The following is an 18456-nucleotide window of genomic DNA, read 5'->3' on the forward strand; positions in this document are numbered from 1 at the left end:
GGCATTCAGTTGGGAGGGATCAACCAGAGGATAGGCGGAGCCTCTATAGAGCACAGTGTCACTTCCTTCTTTAAGTGCCTGGCCCTAGCTTCACTCACCTCACCCACCATTTTTATATCATGGGGGGGGGGGGGGGGGGTTGGAGTCCATGGATACATCCATCCATGGGCTCCAAACTGTACATCATACCAGATACTGATACTTACCCCAGTGTGCACACTCAATGTTAGCAAAAACACAAAAACACCTTCAACGGCCCATCATCGATCACAACCGGTTATTCAAAAATAGCCACACAAAACGCTATGAGATCGACAAGTGACAGCTACGCGGTGTTATGAAGCAACATTGTACACACAACCCTAACTCTCTTACGAGCACAGAGCTCTATGACTAATGTCTGTCCTCCACGCTTTACAGAAAGGCCTTCGGACGTGGCTGAGACAAGCTCTCCACGTGCTGCGGGGAAACCTGGGCCGTGGGACACAACTTAGCATCCCAGTATTCTTGCGACGCAGGTGGCTTGTGGATTCAAACAAGGACAAACAACCTACTCTCCACGTCTGCAGTTTACAATGCTCCTTATTACGAATGACATGATCGTATTTCTAACGTCTGTGTATGACAACGGGAAACTTCAACGCATCTACTCAGGACATTACGGTTTCAGAGACATTATACTAAGTCTTCAAGTTTCCTCTCTAAGGGCAATTCAATCGGAGGTAAGGGCACCAAACCCGCTTTACATTACTCAACACTTCTGAACAAACAGAATGTATCATTGTATATCGTGGGAATCATTTTTACTTACTAGAACTTAGAACGACGCTAATGCCATTCTAAATGCGAACCCCCAGATGCCCCCCTCACCTGAGAAGTTTCTGGTCACCAGCATGGTGGTGAGGATGGCTCCCTGGGGAAGACACAGAATACAAGGTTAGTGCAAAGGACAAGGGGTGTATACAATCTCTCTAACACAACAGATGGGATATATACGTGTGCATGTGTGTGCGCTCGTGCGTGTCTGCACACACCTTGAGTTTTCTCCTGGCGTTGAACTTGCGCAGGCACTCCACGGTCTCTTGACGATGCATCATGGAAGCCACAGTGGAGCGTTGCTGGATCGGGGGGAAGAGGAGGACAGGAAAGCGGAGATTGAACAACAGATCAATGACTAGGCCGTGGCAGCACCAGTTACGAAGGTATGATGGGGCCAACGTCACCGGAATGTAGTACCGATTCAAGTCAAACCCAAGGTGAATGACGTGTCAGTGACGGTGATGGGGTGACTTACGCAGACCCATGGGTGCTTTAGGGCCTGGTCAGCAGTGATCCTCTTGGTAGGGTTGATAGTCAGCATCTGGTTAATCAGGTTCTTGGCTTCAGGGGTCACTGTGTCCCACTCTGGGGAGGGAAACTGAGAGAGAGTGAGAGAGAGAGTGAGAGTGAGAGTGAGAGTGAGAGTGAGAGTGTGAGAGAGAGAGAGAGAGAGAGAGAGAGAGAGAGAGAGAGAGAGAGAGAGAGAGAGAGAGAGAGAGAGAGAGAGAGAGAGAGAGAGAGAGAGAGAGAGAGAGAGAGAGAGAGAGAGAGGTGGAGAAATGGTTAGAGGTGCACATTGTGTCAAGACGGTACGAGGACAGACACAGACACAAATACACACAGACACACACACTCAACACAAGCCACAGCCCGGTGCTCTTTGTGATGGAGATTTATTGAAATAGTGAGCGCAATGGTAGAGAGACTGAGGAGGAGGAGGAGGTAGTGCTGGTCATGGTGGGTCTTTCCGCTTCAATCGTCCGGCTGCCCCACACTAATGCCCAGGCTGGTCCTCACAATCCTTCCGGAGAGCTACTAGGTGTGCAAGCTTTTGCTCCGACCAAGTTGCAACACATCCGAACCTGAATTAGAAGTGAATTAGTAAGTATCTGGTCAACAGATAACTGTAGTTAGCAGAATGATGTGTGCTAAATTCGTGTTGGAGCAAAAATCTGCAAGAATGTACAGTAGCTCTGCAGTAGAGAGGGTTGGCACCCCTGCCCCAAACCAAAAGCACACGTAATACAAAATATAGTCCTGCTGCATGTATACATATCACAGCATCCTTGTTAGCTTGGATTCCTCAAGCACTAGTTTGAGCTGTGGCCCTGGCCGCCACACCGCTGTAGTGTCTCCTAGGCCCCTTCCCCTGGATTAACAACTGCAGAGGGCAACTCTGACATGATCGATGGGCAGGAAACCCAGCTCTCTATCGCGAGCCAATTTCAAAATGAAGGAGAGCAAAATCTGGACCGGGTCGCTTGGGTTGTTGCGGGGACCTGAGAGTGTGTGCGTTCGTGATTGCGTGCGAGGAACACTACCCGAGAAAAAGTATGCACTCAAGACAGGCACACACTCTCTCTGCTAGACACACACACACACACACACACACACACACACACACACACACACACACACACACACACACACACACACACACACACACACACACACACACACACACACACACACACACACACACACACACACACACACACACACACACACACACACACAGAGTGTGTTCCCCCTCTCCTTCCATCAGTGCAGTGTTAATGGCCTGAGTGCTGCTAAAAGCTCCTGCCAGCCCAAACCAACACCACTCCACTGCTTCCCTACAGCTCTCCCCCCATCCCTCTCACCCAAGGCCTCATCCAAACTTACACATGTAAGTAAACGGACAGACACAAAAACATAGACAGATTTACCCACACAAACACACAATATATTACTCACTACTCTGAGTCAAGGACACTAACAAGGCACACAAACACAAAAATGCACACACAGGCACACACACACACTGGCATCTCAGTGCATTTGACGTTAATCACGCACACACAAATCTGTTCTCATCCCATTGTGGTGAATGGTAAACAGAGAGAGAGAGAGAGAGAGAGAGAGAGAGAGAGAGAGAGAGAGAGAGAGGGGCAGATGGTCACTACTCACATCGTAGGCCCCAGCCTTGATCTGCTGATAGAGCTTGTGCTGGTCCTCATCCCAGAAGGGAGGGTAGCCCACCAGGAGAATGTACAGGACCACACCTGCACACAGAACACAAACAGAGGGGGTTAGTACACACACACACACAGCTATGTCTCACTATACTTGTGAGGACTTTTTTGATTCCCATTAATAATCCTACTTTCCCTGACCTTAACCCCTAAACCTAACCACTAACCCTAACCACTAACGCCTAACCCTAATTCTAACCCTAAACCTAACCCCTCAGCCTAAAATAGCCTTCTTACAAGTGAGGACCGGCAAAATGTCCTCACTTCTCTGAATTGTAGTTGGCTTACTATTCTTATGAGGACTTCTGGTACTCACAAGTAAAAGTAAAATGTGTACACATACACACACACAGGTTGGAGGAGTCACTCACCACATGCCCAGATATCCACTGGCTTGCCGTAGGGGTCCTTCCTCAAGACCTCTGGAGAGAGGTAGCCCGGAGTGCCTGCAAAACCTACAGCAGCAAATAACGTGTCAAAAAGAATAAAACCAAAGTCTAGGATCTAATGTAATGACATTGTCAGAGAAGTGTACCAACAGGACATTTCATCAAAACCCCCTATCATCCCCATTCAGAGGAGCCATATTAATGAGTAGCACTATGACTCAGTGTGCACAGACTTCTGTCTCATTGGCTAGATAAGACCAAGTCTGCTAATTTGGAGCTTATTCCTCAACACCAATCTAATAAACATCTATTAATGCATGTGGGCACTCAGCCCAGGCCCGCTGGCCCCTGTTGCTCTCTGGGGTGTGGTGTAAGTGACAGGTTCAAACCACTCTGTCTGGAGAGATGGACACAGGGGGGGTCAAATCAAACAGTCGTCAGATTAAAGGTGAGGGGCCCTACTGTCAATACTGCACAACCTCTGGGCCCACTACCTTGATGTGCAAATGCCAAGCGACATTATGCCAGTGAGTAAGAGATGGAGAGCAGAGCGATGGAAGGAGTGGAGGGATGAGCAGAAGAGAGGGGTGGTGGGATGAAAGAGGTACAGAGGAGGGCAGGATGATAATGCAGAAAGAGGATGGCGGGATGGGGAAGGAGAGAGGTGGAGGTGAAGTATTGGAACTGGCCCATAGGACTACAGTTGTAAGATCGGTACCATTAAAGAGTACTGCTCACCCTTTTTTATTCACTGAAGACATTTAACTTACATTTTAGTCAGGTAGCAGATGCTACATTTAGCGACTTACAGTTAGTGCATCTTACAGATAGCTAGGCGAGACAACCACATATCTCAGTCATACTAAGTACATTTGTCCTCAACAAAGTAGCTATCAGCAAAGAGCTAGTAAGAAAGAACATTTAAAAAAATAAAGTGTTAGGTTATTTAATATATTCTTTAAAGAGAGTAGGGTTTCAGATGTTTTTGGAAGATGGGCAGGGACTGTGCTATCGTCAGGGAAAAGCCAAGAGACCAGATGTGCCAGAAAATAGTATTCATGTTGGTGTGTAGGGTTTGATTATAGCCTGAAGGTAGGGAGGGGCAGTTCCTCCTGCTGCTCAGTAGGTAAGTACCATGGTCTTGTAGTGGATCCGACCTTCGACTGGAATCCAGTACAGTGTGCGGGGGAGCGGGGTGACATGGGAGAACTTGGGAAGGTTGAACACCAGGCAGGCTGCGGTGTTCTGGATTAGTTGCAAGGCTTTGATGGCACAAGATGGGAGCCCAGCCAACAGTGAGTTACAGTAGTCCAGACGGGAGATGACCAGTGCCTGGATTATGGCCTGTGCCGTTTCCTGTGTGAGGTGGGGTCGTACTCTACAGATGTTGCAGAGCATGAACCTGCAGGAGCTTTGATGTTTGCAGAGAACCTCAGGGTGTCGTCCAGGGTCAGGCAAAGTTTCTTTGCACTTTGGAAGGGGGACACCGTAGAGTTGTCAACCATGATGGAGAAGTCTTGGAGCGCGGTAGGCCTTCCCAGGGAGGAAGAGCAGCTCTGTCTTGTTCGAGGTTGAGGTGGTGGCCCCACATCCAAGCAGAGATAGGCACGGGGATCAGAAGGGGGGAAGGAGATAAGTAGTTGAGTTTCATCCGCATAGCAACGATAGGACAGACCATGCGAGGATTTGACGGACCCAAGTTACTTGGTGTTTAGAGAAAAGAGGAGAGGGCCCAGACCTGAGCCCTGGGGAACACCAGTAGTGAGAGCACGTGGTGCAGACACAGATCCTCTCCACGTCACCTGGTAGGAGTGGCCTGCCAGGTAGGATGTAAAGAGTGTGCAGAGCAAGAGAGACCCAGCCCTGAGAGGGTGGAGAGGAGGATCTGATGGTTCACGGTGTCAAAGGCAGCAGATAGCTTTGGCAGTGCGGAGAGCCTCCGTGACACAGAGGAGAGCAGTCTTGGTTGAGTGACCCATCTTGAAGCCAGACTGGTTAGGGACAAGAAGATCGTTCTGAGAGAAATTACGAGAGAGTTGGTCAGAGACAGCATGCTCAAGTGTTTTGGAAAGAAAAGATGGGATGCCGGTCAGTAGTTTTTGACGTCAGAGGAGAGGAAGTCTGAAGACTGACTTCCTGTCATTGTACGTCTTCCATCTTTGTCATTGCTAGCATTACTCTTTTATGTAATGTACATTTGAATGTTTAAAGTCAAACTCTTACCAAACCACGCCTGCTCGTCTCCCTGCACCTCGATGGCCAGCCCAAAGTCAGCCAACTTCACCGCGGCTCCCTTCAGCTTACTGGCCAGGAGCAGGTTCTCTGGCTACAAACCAGAGCCAAACCATAGAGGGGAGACAAGACAGACAGAAAGAGAATCAATCAATTCGGCAAAAGTAATTGCAGAAGAAACTCCTTCAAGAGTCTATAAAAGACACAGACAGAGTTGAGTCATTCAACTGAACTGTGAGGTCCATGAATGCTGACTGCAAAACATGACAGGAATCTGGATCAGAAAATCCATGAAAAAACAGTGTTTTTTTGGTTACTATATGATTCCAAATGTGTTATTTCATAGTTTTGATGTCTTCACTATTATTGTACAGTGTTGAAAGTAGTAAAAATAAAGAAAAACCCTTGAATGAGTAGGTGTGTCCAAACTTTTGACTGGTACTGTAGGGGAGAATGAAGAAAGGCATAAATCATTCAATGTCATGTGTGTCGGAAGTGGGTGGGCGTACACGTAGTGTGCCTCTGAGGGTCAGAGAAGGTCAGAGAAGGTGAATGTAAATACCCCTGGGGTGTGACCTTCAATCAGTACCTATGGGGGGCTGTTGGGAGGGAGGGGGGAGAATAGGAGGGCAGGGGAGGGGACAGGGACAGGTGGAGGGGGGCTGTGGTGTGACTGCCGTGTGCAGTGCCGAGTGCCCTCATGGCCCCGGCTTTGTTTGACTGATTCTGCGACCGAAGCGTGACATTTTTGCTAAGTCTCCTCCGTGCGCCTCTGTCTCTCTTCTCTCTCTCTCTTGAGCAGGGAGCATAGAAGGAAAGGAGCGAGGGAGACAGAGAGAGGGAGAAAGAGGGAGAGAGACAGAGTTCAAGAAAGACAGGGAGAACAGAGAAAGAGAGATAAAGAGAAAGGACAGAGAAAGCGAGTGTCGACAGATGGAGGAGAGCGAGAAAGAGACAGAGACAAAGAGAGAGAGAGAGAGGTTACACCCGTCGTGATGAATTAGAGGTGGCATAATAAGTCCCCCTACAGTCTACGCTGGCGCTGGAGCGCTCCGGCGTGACATCACCCAGGTTGCCGTGGCAACCAGGCTGCCACCAGCATCTCTCTCGTCCCCTTCGCTCTTCCCTTGTTTACCTTCAGCCATTTGGCCTCCGGAGATGCCATGCAGGCAGCCAGCCCATTGTGATGGTCTTTGTGTTTGTGTGGTGGGGGGAGGACAGCTCTCAGCTTCTCTCTTATTCCCTGTATGTCTCACTTTTCATCTCTATTCTTTAGAGAATATTGAAACCACCCCCCCGCTCTCTTTTTTACATTTCCAAAGGACATTGCATAAAACATATAATGGAGTGGCATGAGGCCTTACTCCACGGTAACAGTCTTACACACGCATGCGTACACACACACACTTCATTATTTCCGACTCACTTCGCACGCACGCACACACACACACACACACGTCATTATTTCCCCCTCACTTACTGCTTGTCTCTGCAGTGGATCTGCTGGCAAAAGTAGTAACAATGCATTGGACTTATGGAACGCCTCCCAGCCTGCCAGCTGAATGACGGATGGTTCTACTGGTACACGTACACAGAATAACGGTGGTGATACAAGATGTAGTTGTAGTAGTATTGGTAATAATGCTTTCAGTGCCGTGTATGTAAGAGCTGTACGTTCAAGAGGCTCACCGTGATATTCAACACATCTTGTTGACTAGAGCATGTAAACGGTTTGCTATTGACAAAGCTAAGTATGCCTAAATGGGTCTGTTTTTCACCGTTCAAACCAAACCAAAATAACTCTTTGGAGTGTGTCCTCTTGTTAATACTGGAGTGCGGTGGTAAGTATCACCAGGCCAGCCAGCACTGTGTCTATTCACCGTGATGTCACCCTGGCTATAAATAGAAGTCAAATGGTGCTCCGTCTGCTTTCGTCAGAGATGGAGAGACCGAGGGGGAGAGAGTGAGGGTGAGAGAGAGAGGGGGAGAGAGAGAGGGTGAGAGAGAGAGGGTGAGAGAGAGAGAGAGAGAGAGAGAGAGAGAGAGAGAGAGAGAGAGAGAGAGAGAGAGAGAGAGAGAGAGAGAGAGAGAGAGAGAGAGAGAGAGAGAAAAAGAGCGAGAGAGACAGGCTGGGGAATGATAATCACCTGAAACACACTGTCTGGCTCAGTGTCTCTACTTTTAATTCCAGTCTGACTAGATGGAAAGGGTCTGTTGTTTTTTCATTAGCCACTCTCTCTGACGTCCAAAGAATTGTATTTTTTTTATTTGCTTACGTGTGTGTGGAATTTTGTGTACTTTTTCATTGGCTTTCATATACACACATTTGTGCATATGCGTCGGTAGGGTTGCCAGCGGGAGGGATTTGGGGGCGGGGGCATGATGACGCAGCCCTCCCAGGTGTTGCGTTGCCATGGTGATAGATGACTCACCTTGAGGTCCCTGTGCACAATGTCATGCTGGTGCATGTGGTGGACACTCTCCAGGATCTGATTGATGCACTGGCTGCAGAGAAAGGAGACACAGGACACAGAACACACACGTCAACGCGCAGACACATCACAACCACCACACAATACACAGTACGGGGTAGGAACTAATGGAAACTACTGGTTTATGGATCAGATGAGGTGCGTTTCCCCTTGTCATTTAAGCACTTTGAGCACTTGCAGGAGTCCAATTCATGACGATTGCTGTTTGTTATTATTATAAACAGTGTTCTAGAACTACAGGCTGAGAAGCAGAGAAAGATAGAGACTGAGAATGTGGGCCTCCTGAGTGGCGCAGCGGTCTAAGGCACTGTAGCAGCGGTCTAAGGCACTGTAGCAGCGGTCTAAGGCACTGCATCGCAGTGCTAGAGGCATCACTACAGACCCGGGTTTCGATCCCGGGCTGTATCACACAACCTGCCGTGATCGGGAGTCCCATAGGGCGGTGCACAATTGGCCCAGTGTCTTCCGGGTTAGGGGAGGGTTTGGCCGGGGGGGGCTTTACTTGGCTAATCGTGCTCTAGCGACTCCTTGTGGCAGGCCGGGCGCCTGCAGGCTGACCTCGGTAGTCAGGTGAACGGTGTTTCCTCCGACACATTGGTGGGGCGGGTGTTAAGAAGCGCGGCTTGGCGGGTCATGTTTTCGGAGGACGCATGACTCGACCTTCGCCTCTTGAGCCCGTTGAGGAGGTGCACCGACGAGACAAGATCAAAAAAGGGCTAAAAAAGAAAACAATTAAAAGAGACACAGAGAGACTGAAAGAAAGCAAATAGAGAGACTGAGAAAGACAGGGCGATACAGAGAAAGAGAGGGGAAGAGTAACTGTGCAGAGGACTCTGTGTGGAGCCAGAGAAACCTCGCTAGCCTCAGCCCTTTCCCCATACGGGGCTGTTTTCTATTAAACCAAAAGCCTGCAAGACAGTAGATTTATTTACCATGTCATCTCAGCGCCATTTTCTACTGTCGACCTCACATCTGTCATATCCTCCCAACAATCTGGCTGTAAACACACATGGTTATATTCCATCTAAATGGGCAACATTTAAGTCACACTGAAGTTGGTGCTTTTTGGCCCTACTTTACACATTGCCAGTGCCAATGTAACGTCTCTGCAGTTTTATAAGGTCTGTGGGTAAAACAGACACCTACTAGGCTTAATGGTGAATAAAGCTATTATCGACTTCAGTATGTTTTAAGAGAATATGTTGACGTGGGTTTGATAGTACATGGTCTGTTTCCTAGTCTTTCCCACATAATTTTTTTTTCTCCAGTTTACTATAGAATACTACAGAACTTACTATAGAATGCTGTAGTAAACTGTAGTATACTGTAGAATACTATACTACACCCTGTAGTATCCCTCGATCATGTGTAGTACTTACTTTAGAATGTAGTATACTGTCGAATACAATAGTGAATACTACAGTATCATCGAAGTACAGTACTACAAAGTAAATATAGTTATAGAAAAAAGCAGAAGCGCTGAACTATCCATTCAGTCCGAGTCCTACCTACAAACATTATGGAAAATGTGCTATTTTTGCTAGTTTCCTCAAGGAAAATGCCTCTAAACGGGGTATTCTAGTAGATGCCAGGCGCGCTGGTTTGTGTCAAGAACTGCACCGCCGCTGGGTTTTTCACACTCAACAGTTTCCTGTGCGTATCAAGACTGGTCCACCACCCAAAGGACATCCAGCCAACTTGACACAACTGTGGGAAACATTGGAGTCAACATGGGCCAGCATCTCTGTGGAATGCCTTCGACACCTTGTAGATTCCACGCCCCGACGAATTGAGACTGTTCTGAGGACAAAAGGGGGCTGGTTGCAACTCAATATTACGAAGGTGTTCCTAATGTTTGGTATACTCAGTTTTATTTTACTACAGTATTTATACTATAGTGAACTGTAAATACTACAGAATACTATAGTATAATACAGCAAATACTACAGTATTCACTGTACCACAAAAACAACACAATAAATTCTATAGTAAAGTCCGCAAAAACACTACAGTGAATAATATAGTATTTATACCATAGTATACTATAGTATTTTTTCATATGTGTTGGTTCAACTTTTCTTTTTACTCTTTACACTCTCTTACACATTGTATATATATTTTTTTAAACAGCTAAGAGGCTGCTATGTGCTGAGTTACATCAAACAGGCATTAAAATCACTACTCTGGACGGCTCTGACTTAGAATATGTGAACAACTACAAATACCTAGGTGTCTGGTTAGACTGTAAACTCTCCTTCCAGACTCACATAAAACATCTCTAATCCAAAGTTAAATCTAGAATTGGCTTCCTATTTCGCAACATAGCATCCTTCACCCATGCTGCCAAACTTACCCTCATAAAACTGACCATCTTACCGATCCTCGACTTCGGCGATGTCATTTACAAAATAGCCTCCAACACTCTACTCAACAAATTGGATGCAGTCTATCACAGTGCCATCCGTTTTGTCACCAAAGCCCCATATACTACCCACCACTGCAACTTGTACCCTCTCGTTGGCTGGCCCTCGCTTCATACTCGTCGCCAAACCCACTGGCTCCAGGTCATCTACAAGACCCTGCTAGGTAAAGTCTCGCCTTATCTCTGCTCGCTGGACATCATAGCAGCCCCCACCCGTAGCACGCGTTCCAGCAGATATATCTCACTTGTCACCCCCAAAGCCAATTCCTCCTTTGGCCGCCTCTCCTTCCAGTTCTCTGCTGCCATTGACTGGAACAAACTACAAAAATCTCTGAAACTGGAAACACTTATTTCCCTCACTAGCTTTAAGCACCAGCTGTCAGAGCAGCTCACAGATCACTGCACCTGTACATAGCCCATCTATAAATAGCCCAAACAACTACCACTTCCCCTACTGTATTTATGTATTTATTTTGCTCCTTTGCACCCCAGTATTTCTACTTTGCACACTCATCTACTGTCAAATCTACCATTCCAGTGTTTTAATTGCTAATTTGTATTTACTTCGCCACCATGGCCTATTTATTGCCTTTACCTCCCTTATCTCACCTCATTTGCTCACATTGTATAAAGACTTATTTTTCTACTGTATGTTTGTTTTACTCCAAGTGTAACTCTGTGCTGTTATATGTGTCAAACTGCTTTGCTTTATCTTGGCCAGGTCGCAGTTGTAAATGAGAACTTGTTCTCAACTTGCCTACCTGATTAAATAAAGGTGAAATACAAATAAATAAATAAATACATTTAAGAAAAGCAACAGCCCCTTTCCATCTAGTCAGACTGGATTTAAAAGTGGAGTAAGAACACAAGAGAAAAGGGGATGAATGATAAAAGAAGGAGAGAGAGAGAGAGAAGAGAGATGATATTATGAGAGACAGGGTCCTAGGGGAGCATGGTACTCATGAAATATCCTTTCGTTCAGAGTAATCAGGAGAAAAGCATGTATTGTGGCCAAATTTGGCCAAATCTGTACCCTGCATTCCATTCCATCCCTCTACAAAGGCACCAGCACTGCCATTCCCAGTAAAAGTCTTCCTCTCTCTCTCTTTCTCTCTCTCTCTCACTCTCTCTCTCCTTCTTTGTCTCAAGGAGGCCTGTGTGTACACACACATGCGCGTTTCCACCCATTTTTCTCCTTCACTCTCCGCTCTCCCTCTTATCTCAACAAGAACTCATAGTTTCCCCTCGAAATTCGACGTATTATGGATGAACGTTCAAACAGAAACAACTCAAAGGTTAACACTTTAGGTATTAATTCCGAGTGGTTAAGGCTAGGGCTATGGTTCGGGGAAGGCTCTGCAAACCTGCCGACCTCATACCATCAAGAATCATCAAATATTCTCACGGCTTGCTAACAGCCGCAGCGCAGTGGTCTGAGCAGTGTGCTTCGGCACAGAGCATAACGGGTTTGCGCCCAGTTCTGGGCAATTGTTTTTCCTTTTTTTTTTGTGAGCGCCGTGGAAGGCATATATCGACGTTCTCAGGACCTTCTCAAAAGTCCAAAATCGAATTCTAGTGATTAGGCTGCTTATCTAGCTTACACGTTTTCTCACTCGACCCCAAATTCTTTATCCTCCTGTCTTGTCTCCTCTCCTCTTTTTCTCTCCCTCCAGTCTCTCTCCCTGTTCATCTCTTTCTCTTTCGCCCCTCCCCCCTCCTTTCCCTGTACTTGTGAAAAGTCATACTCTTCCCCCTCCTTTCCCTGTACTTGTGAAAAGTCATACTCCCGGAGGCATTTTGCACCCTATCATATTCTCTCGCTTCCCCTTTTGCTTGATTAAATGAGCAGCTCAGGTGGCGTGGTTGAGCCCGGACCCAGATTCTGTCCTGGAGAGAAACACTTCCCAGCCAGAACAGAGACATGCAGGCCTCTGGGCCAGAGCCTCCATATTGTCCACAAACTGTCTGCAGCTTCCTTCCCCCTCTGACAGCCACACTCACCTCTGGCCCACACTGAGTCTCACACTCTCTCCCACACAGCCCATGTGCACACAAACACCATGCCAGGACAATACTCAGCCTAGGGAGGAAAAGCATGAGTGTGGAACTGAATAGTTACACACAATGTCAATGAACATTATGTTCCACAGGAGGTTGGTGGCACCTTCATTGGGGAGGACTGGTTCGTGGTAATGGCTGGTGCAGAATGAGTGGAATGGTATCAAATACATGGTGTCTATGTGTTTGACACCATTCCATTCGCTCCGTTCCAGCCATTATTATGAGCCGTCCTCCCCTCAGCAGCCTCCACTGGTATGTTCATATGTGCAAAAGGTCTCCAAAGAAACATGTTATGGTACGGACACAATTGTCCAAGTGAAGCCTAAATAAATGTAGGCTGCGGGGCAACAGAGTGTTGTGTGTTCTCAATAGTGATGTAGAATGACAGTGTGCACTGTACTGTATGTGTGTGCGTATAGTAGGAGAGTGTGTTTTAACAATGTGTGTGTGTGTGCACGGGTGTGTGTGTGTGTGTGTGTGTGTTTCCACCTGGCATCAGCCTCACTGTAATACTCTCTGGCAACAATGTCTTCAAACAGCTCTCCACCGGTGACACTGGAAGGAGAGAAACAACAGCTTAGTCAACACATGGACACCAGTCTGGAACCATGATGGTATGATGGCACACACCCAGTCTACCAGAGAATCCGGGGAACACTGCCCAGAGAGAGCATGTTCCACTGGACAAACAAAACACACAAGCACACACAAACACACAAACACACACACAAAAGCATGGTTTATGCAAAAGACAATTTAGCGTAAGACAATTAAGAAAGTGTTTTGGTTGAGGAAGAATGTTACCAACACTTGGGGCTATAGGGTGTTAACCATAGATGTGTCCCCTCTCCTGAATGACCTGTAGTTACACAGTGCTGTCTGAGTGGTGACATGTCAGCTTGTCCTCTCCGCAATAAGAACAGTCCCACTAGACCAGGGATGTCTAACTCATTTTGCCCTGGGGGCCGCAGTCGGTCTTCAACGAGGTCCGGAGGGCCACACTGAAAATTTGATATGTTTCCTCGCTATGAAAATGTGAAAAAAATTATCCTCTGTCCATCGTTTTTTCAATTTACTATTCTCCCTGACTGTACAGTGCCATCGGAAAATATTCAGACCCCTTGACTTTTCCCACATTTTGTTACATTACAGCCTTATTATTCTCATCAATCTACACACAATACACCATAATGACAAAGCAAAAACAGTTTTTTTTTACATTTTTTGCAAATGTATTAAAAATGTAAAACTGAAATGGGAGACGAGAAGCAAGTACAGGGAGTGAACATTTAATGGATACTAGACAAGAAACAAACAAGGACAGCGTCTGGACAGGGGAAAATGTAATGACATCAATGCTGACACGGGGAACAAACTGAGGAGCAGACAGATATAGAGGGACAATCAACAAAGTAATGCAGTCCAGGTGAGCCCAATATTGCACAGATCCACGTAATGATGGTGACAGGTGTGCATAATGAAGGGCAGCCTGGTGCCCTCGAGTGCCAGAAAGGGGAAGCGGGAGCAGGCGTGACATAAGTATTGAGGCCCTTTACTCAGTACTTTGTTGTAGCACCTTTGGCAGCAATTACAGCCTCGAGTCTTCTTGGGTATGACGCTACAAGCTGGGCACACCTGTATTTGGGGAGTGTCTCCCATTCTTCTCTGCAGATCCTCTCAAGCTCTGTCAGGTTGGATGGGGAGAGTTGCTGCACAGCTATTTTCATGTCACTCCAGAGATATTCGATCAGGTTCAAGTCCAGGCTCGGGTTGGGCCACTCAAGGACTTTCAGAGACTTGTCCCGAAGCCACTCCTGCGTTGTCTTGGCTGTGTGCTCAGGTTATTGTCCTGTTGGAAGGTGAATGTTCGCCCCAGTCTGAGATCCTGAGCAGATTTTCATCAAGGATCTCTCTGTACTTTGCTCCATTCATCTTTCCCTCAATTCTAACTAGTCTCCCAGTCCCTGCCACTGAAAAAACATCCCCACAGCATGATGCTGCCACCACTATGCTTCACAGTAGGGATGGTGCCAGGTTTCTTCCAGATGTGACGCTTATCATTCAGGCCAAAGAGTTCAATCTTGGTTTCATCAGATCAGAGAATCTTGTTTCTCATGGTCTGAGAGTCCTTTCGGTGCCTTTTGGCAAACTCCAAGTGGGCTGTCATGTGCCTTTTACTGAGGAGTGGCTTCCGTCTGGCCACTCTACCATAAAGGCCTGATTGCTGGAGTGCTGCTGAGATAGTTGTCCTTCTGGAAGGTTCTTCCTTCGCCACAGATGGAACTCGGGAGCTCTGTCAGAGTGACCATTGGGTTCTTGGTCACCTCCCTGACCAAGGCCCTTCTCCCTCGATTGCTCAGTTTGGCCGGGCGGCCAGAACTAGGAAGAGTTTTGATGGTTCCAAACTTCTTCCATTTAAGAATGATGGAGGCCACTGTGATCTTGGGGACCTTCAATGCTTCAGAAATATTTTGGTACCCTTCCCCAGATCTGTGTCTCGACACATTGCTGTCTCAGAGCTCTACGGAAAATTCCTTCAACCTCATGGCTTGGTTTTTGCTCTGACATGCACTGTCAACTGTGGGACCTTATATAGACAGGCCTTTCCAAATCATGTCCAATCAATTGAATTTACCATAGGTGGACTCCAATCAAGTTGTAGAAACATCTCAAGGTGTCACGCCCTGACCATAGAGAGCTTTTTATTCTCTATGTTGATTAGGTCGGGGTGTGACTAGGGTGGGTTATCTAGGTGATTTATACATCTATGTTGGCCGGGTATGGTTCCCAATCAGAGGCAGCTGTTTATCGTTGTCTCTGATTGGGGATCATATTTAGGCAGCCATTTCCCCTTTGTACTTTGTGGGATCTTGACTATGGATAGTTGACTGTTAGCACTATTGTTAGCTTCACGTTTCGTTTTGAGATGTATTGTTTTTGTTTTGCTGTGAGTTTCACCTAGAAATAAAAAGATGTGGAACCCAGATCACGCTGCGCTTTTGTCCAGTTATTATGACGATCGTGACACAAGGATGATCAATGGAAACAGGATGCACCTGAGCTCAATTTTCAAGTCTCATAGCAAAGGTTCTGAATACTTATGTAAATAAGGTATTTCTGTTTTCGCTTCGTCATTATGGGGTATTGTGTGTAGACGTATTTAATCCATTTTAGAATAAGGCTGTAATATAACAAAATGTGGGAAAAGGGAAGGGGTCTGAATACTTTCTGAATGCACTGTATTTATATATATATATATTATACTTAAACCACTTGCAGGCTGGATTGGATCCTCCGAAGTCGGCTCCTCTCCTTGTTCGGGCGGTTTTCGGCGATCGACGTCACCGGCTTTCTAGCCATCGCCGCTCCATTTTTCACATGTCTATTTGTTTTGTCTTGTTTCCATACACACCTGGTTTTCATTATCTAATCACACTGCATGTATTTAGTCCTCTGTTCTTCTCCATGTCTTTGTGTGTAATTATTGATTGTTATGTGGGTTCGTTCACGCGCTAGACTTTGTACATCCTCCGTGTTTTGGGCACTTTGATGTCATTTTGTGCTTATTTATTGACCGGAATAAAAGTGCGCCTGTTAACTCTACTCTGCTCTCCTGCACCTGACTTCGCCTCCCGTACACACCCGTAACAAAAGGGCTCTCAGTCTACACCACTTGACCTGCTGATAACCATACACACTATCACAGTTATCTATTACTGAAACTAAACAAAGAAGCATTTCTTATGGTTTTGAGTATTGGATGTATTAATGATAATAATATGGTCATTTAGCAGACTTATAATTATTACATATAGCCATTACATGTGGCCTCTGCAGCAGACAAAGCCACATGTTATTGTCTGGTGTTATAAGCACCTTTAAGTATGAGAGTTGTGAGAGTATATTGGCCAGAGAGAGCAGGGGACTGGCTGACAGGTATCAGTATACTCACAGGTCAAAGACGAGGTAATGGAAGCCTTCCTCTGAGATACTTTCGTGTAGTCGTACTGTGGGACAGACAGACAGACAAACAGCCAGACAGACAGAGAAATAGAGTGAGAGTTAAAGAACAGTCAACACACACACACACACACACACACACACACACACACACACACAGCTCTTATCCCCTTATCTCCCGCCTCGACAATTCCTCCTCTGCTTCCCCCGAGCCCCAGGGACGCACTTAGGGCAGTGAGAGCTCGTTTGTGTCACGTTGTGACCTGCAGTTCGTGGAAAGCGAGATGTGAGATTCGCGTGGACACACACACACTTGCTCAATCACCTGTAGCCTCAGGCTGTGGAAGTGAAGCTCCTTCTAGGTAGGAGCTTAAGCTGTTTCATTCAGGTGACATCAGCAGGTGTCCATGGGTTCATTCATTAGTGAGTATTATTGCACTGCCACTTAAGTCCTGTTGCATGTCTGTTCACGGTCTTCAGTGGCCAGTATAATACACAGTATGTGTTGGCATAAGAGATATAGTTTGAATGTACTGTGTGTGTGTGTGTGATTGCATGGGAGTGTACAGTATGTTCATGTGTGTAACACCTCACAGTGATGTATGGAGCAATGAGCTCAGAACATCCAGCTGCTTCGGCCATCGTACACACACCCCATTCCAAAAACACACGCACCACATCCCAACAACACACGCACCACATCCCAACAACACACGCACCACATCCCAACAACACACGCACCCCATCCCAACAACACACGCACCCCATCCCAACAACACACGCACCCCATCCCAACAACACACGCACCCCATCCCAACAACACACGCACCCCATCCCAACAACACACGCACCCCATCCCAACAACACACGCACCCCATCCCAACAACACACGCACCACATCCCAACAACACACGCACCCCATCCCAACAACACACGCACCACATCCCAACAACACACGCACCCCATCCCAACAACACACGCACCCCATCCCAACAACACACGCACCACATCCCAACAACACACGCACCCCATTCCAAAAACACACGCACCACATCCCAACAACACACGCACCACATCCCAACAACACACGCATCCCATTCCAACAACACACGCACCACATCCCAACAACACACGCACCCCATCCCAACAACACACGCACCACATCCCAACAACACACGCACCCCATCCCAACAACACACGCACCCCATCCCAACAACACACGCACCCCATCCCAACAACACACGCACCCCATCCCAACAACACACGCAACCCATCCCAACAACACACGCACCCCATCCCAACAACACACGCACCCCATCCCAACAACACACATACCCCATCCAACACGCTCCCCATCCCAACAACACACACACACATCCCAACAACACACGCACCCCATCCCAACAACACACACACACGCCCCATCCCAACAACACACCCACCCCATCCCAACAACACACACACCCCATCCCAACAACACACACACCACATCCCATCCCAACAACACACACACCCCATCCCAACAACACACACACACACCCCATCCCAACAACACACACACACACCCCATCCCAACAACACACACACCCCATCCCAACAACACACCCACCCCATCCCAACAACACACATACCCCATCCAACACGCTCCCCATCCCAACAACACACACACACACACACACACATCCCATCCCATCCCAACAACACACACACACATCCCAACAACACACGCACCCCATCCCAACAACACACACACCCCATCCCAACAACACACACACACACCCCATCCCAACAACACACACACACACCCCATCCCAACAACACACACACCCCATCCCAACAACACACAC

General features: G+C 47.2%; 1 protein-coding gene across 20 annotated transcripts in view; it reads right to left on the bottom strand.

Moving 5' to 3' along the window:
* The window catches only part of LOC139570840 (calcium/calmodulin-dependent protein kinase type II subunit gamma-like), a 132235-nt gene that overhangs the window by 43307 nt on the left and 70472 nt on the right, over positions 1–18456 (bottom strand). For all 20 annotated transcript variants that reach the window (XM_071393087.1, XM_071393078.1, XM_071393083.1 and 17 more), the window contains exons 4-12: positions 16602–16656; positions 13139–13204; positions 8107–8179; positions 5666–5768; positions 3425–3508; positions 2989–3083; positions 1295–1417; positions 1035–1118; positions 871–913 (exon numbers count right to left, since the gene is read on the bottom strand). In XM_071393087.1, the coding sequence (XP_071249188.1) occupies positions 871–913; positions 1035–1118; positions 1295–1417; positions 2989–3083; positions 3425–3508; positions 5666–5768; positions 8107–8179; positions 13139–13204; positions 16602–16656 (726 nt within the window). The remainder of the gene's footprint in view (positions 1–870; positions 914–1034; positions 1119–1294; positions 1418–2988; positions 3084–3424; positions 3509–5665; positions 5769–8106; positions 8180–13138; positions 13205–16601; positions 16657–18456) is intronic.

This window comes from Salvelinus alpinus, chromosome 3 (genome assembly GCF_045679555.1).
Source record: "Salvelinus alpinus chromosome 3, SLU_Salpinus.1, whole genome shotgun sequence".
In the NCBI taxonomy this organism is placed as follows: Eukaryota; Metazoa; Chordata; class Actinopteri; order Salmoniformes; family Salmonidae; genus Salvelinus; species Salvelinus alpinus.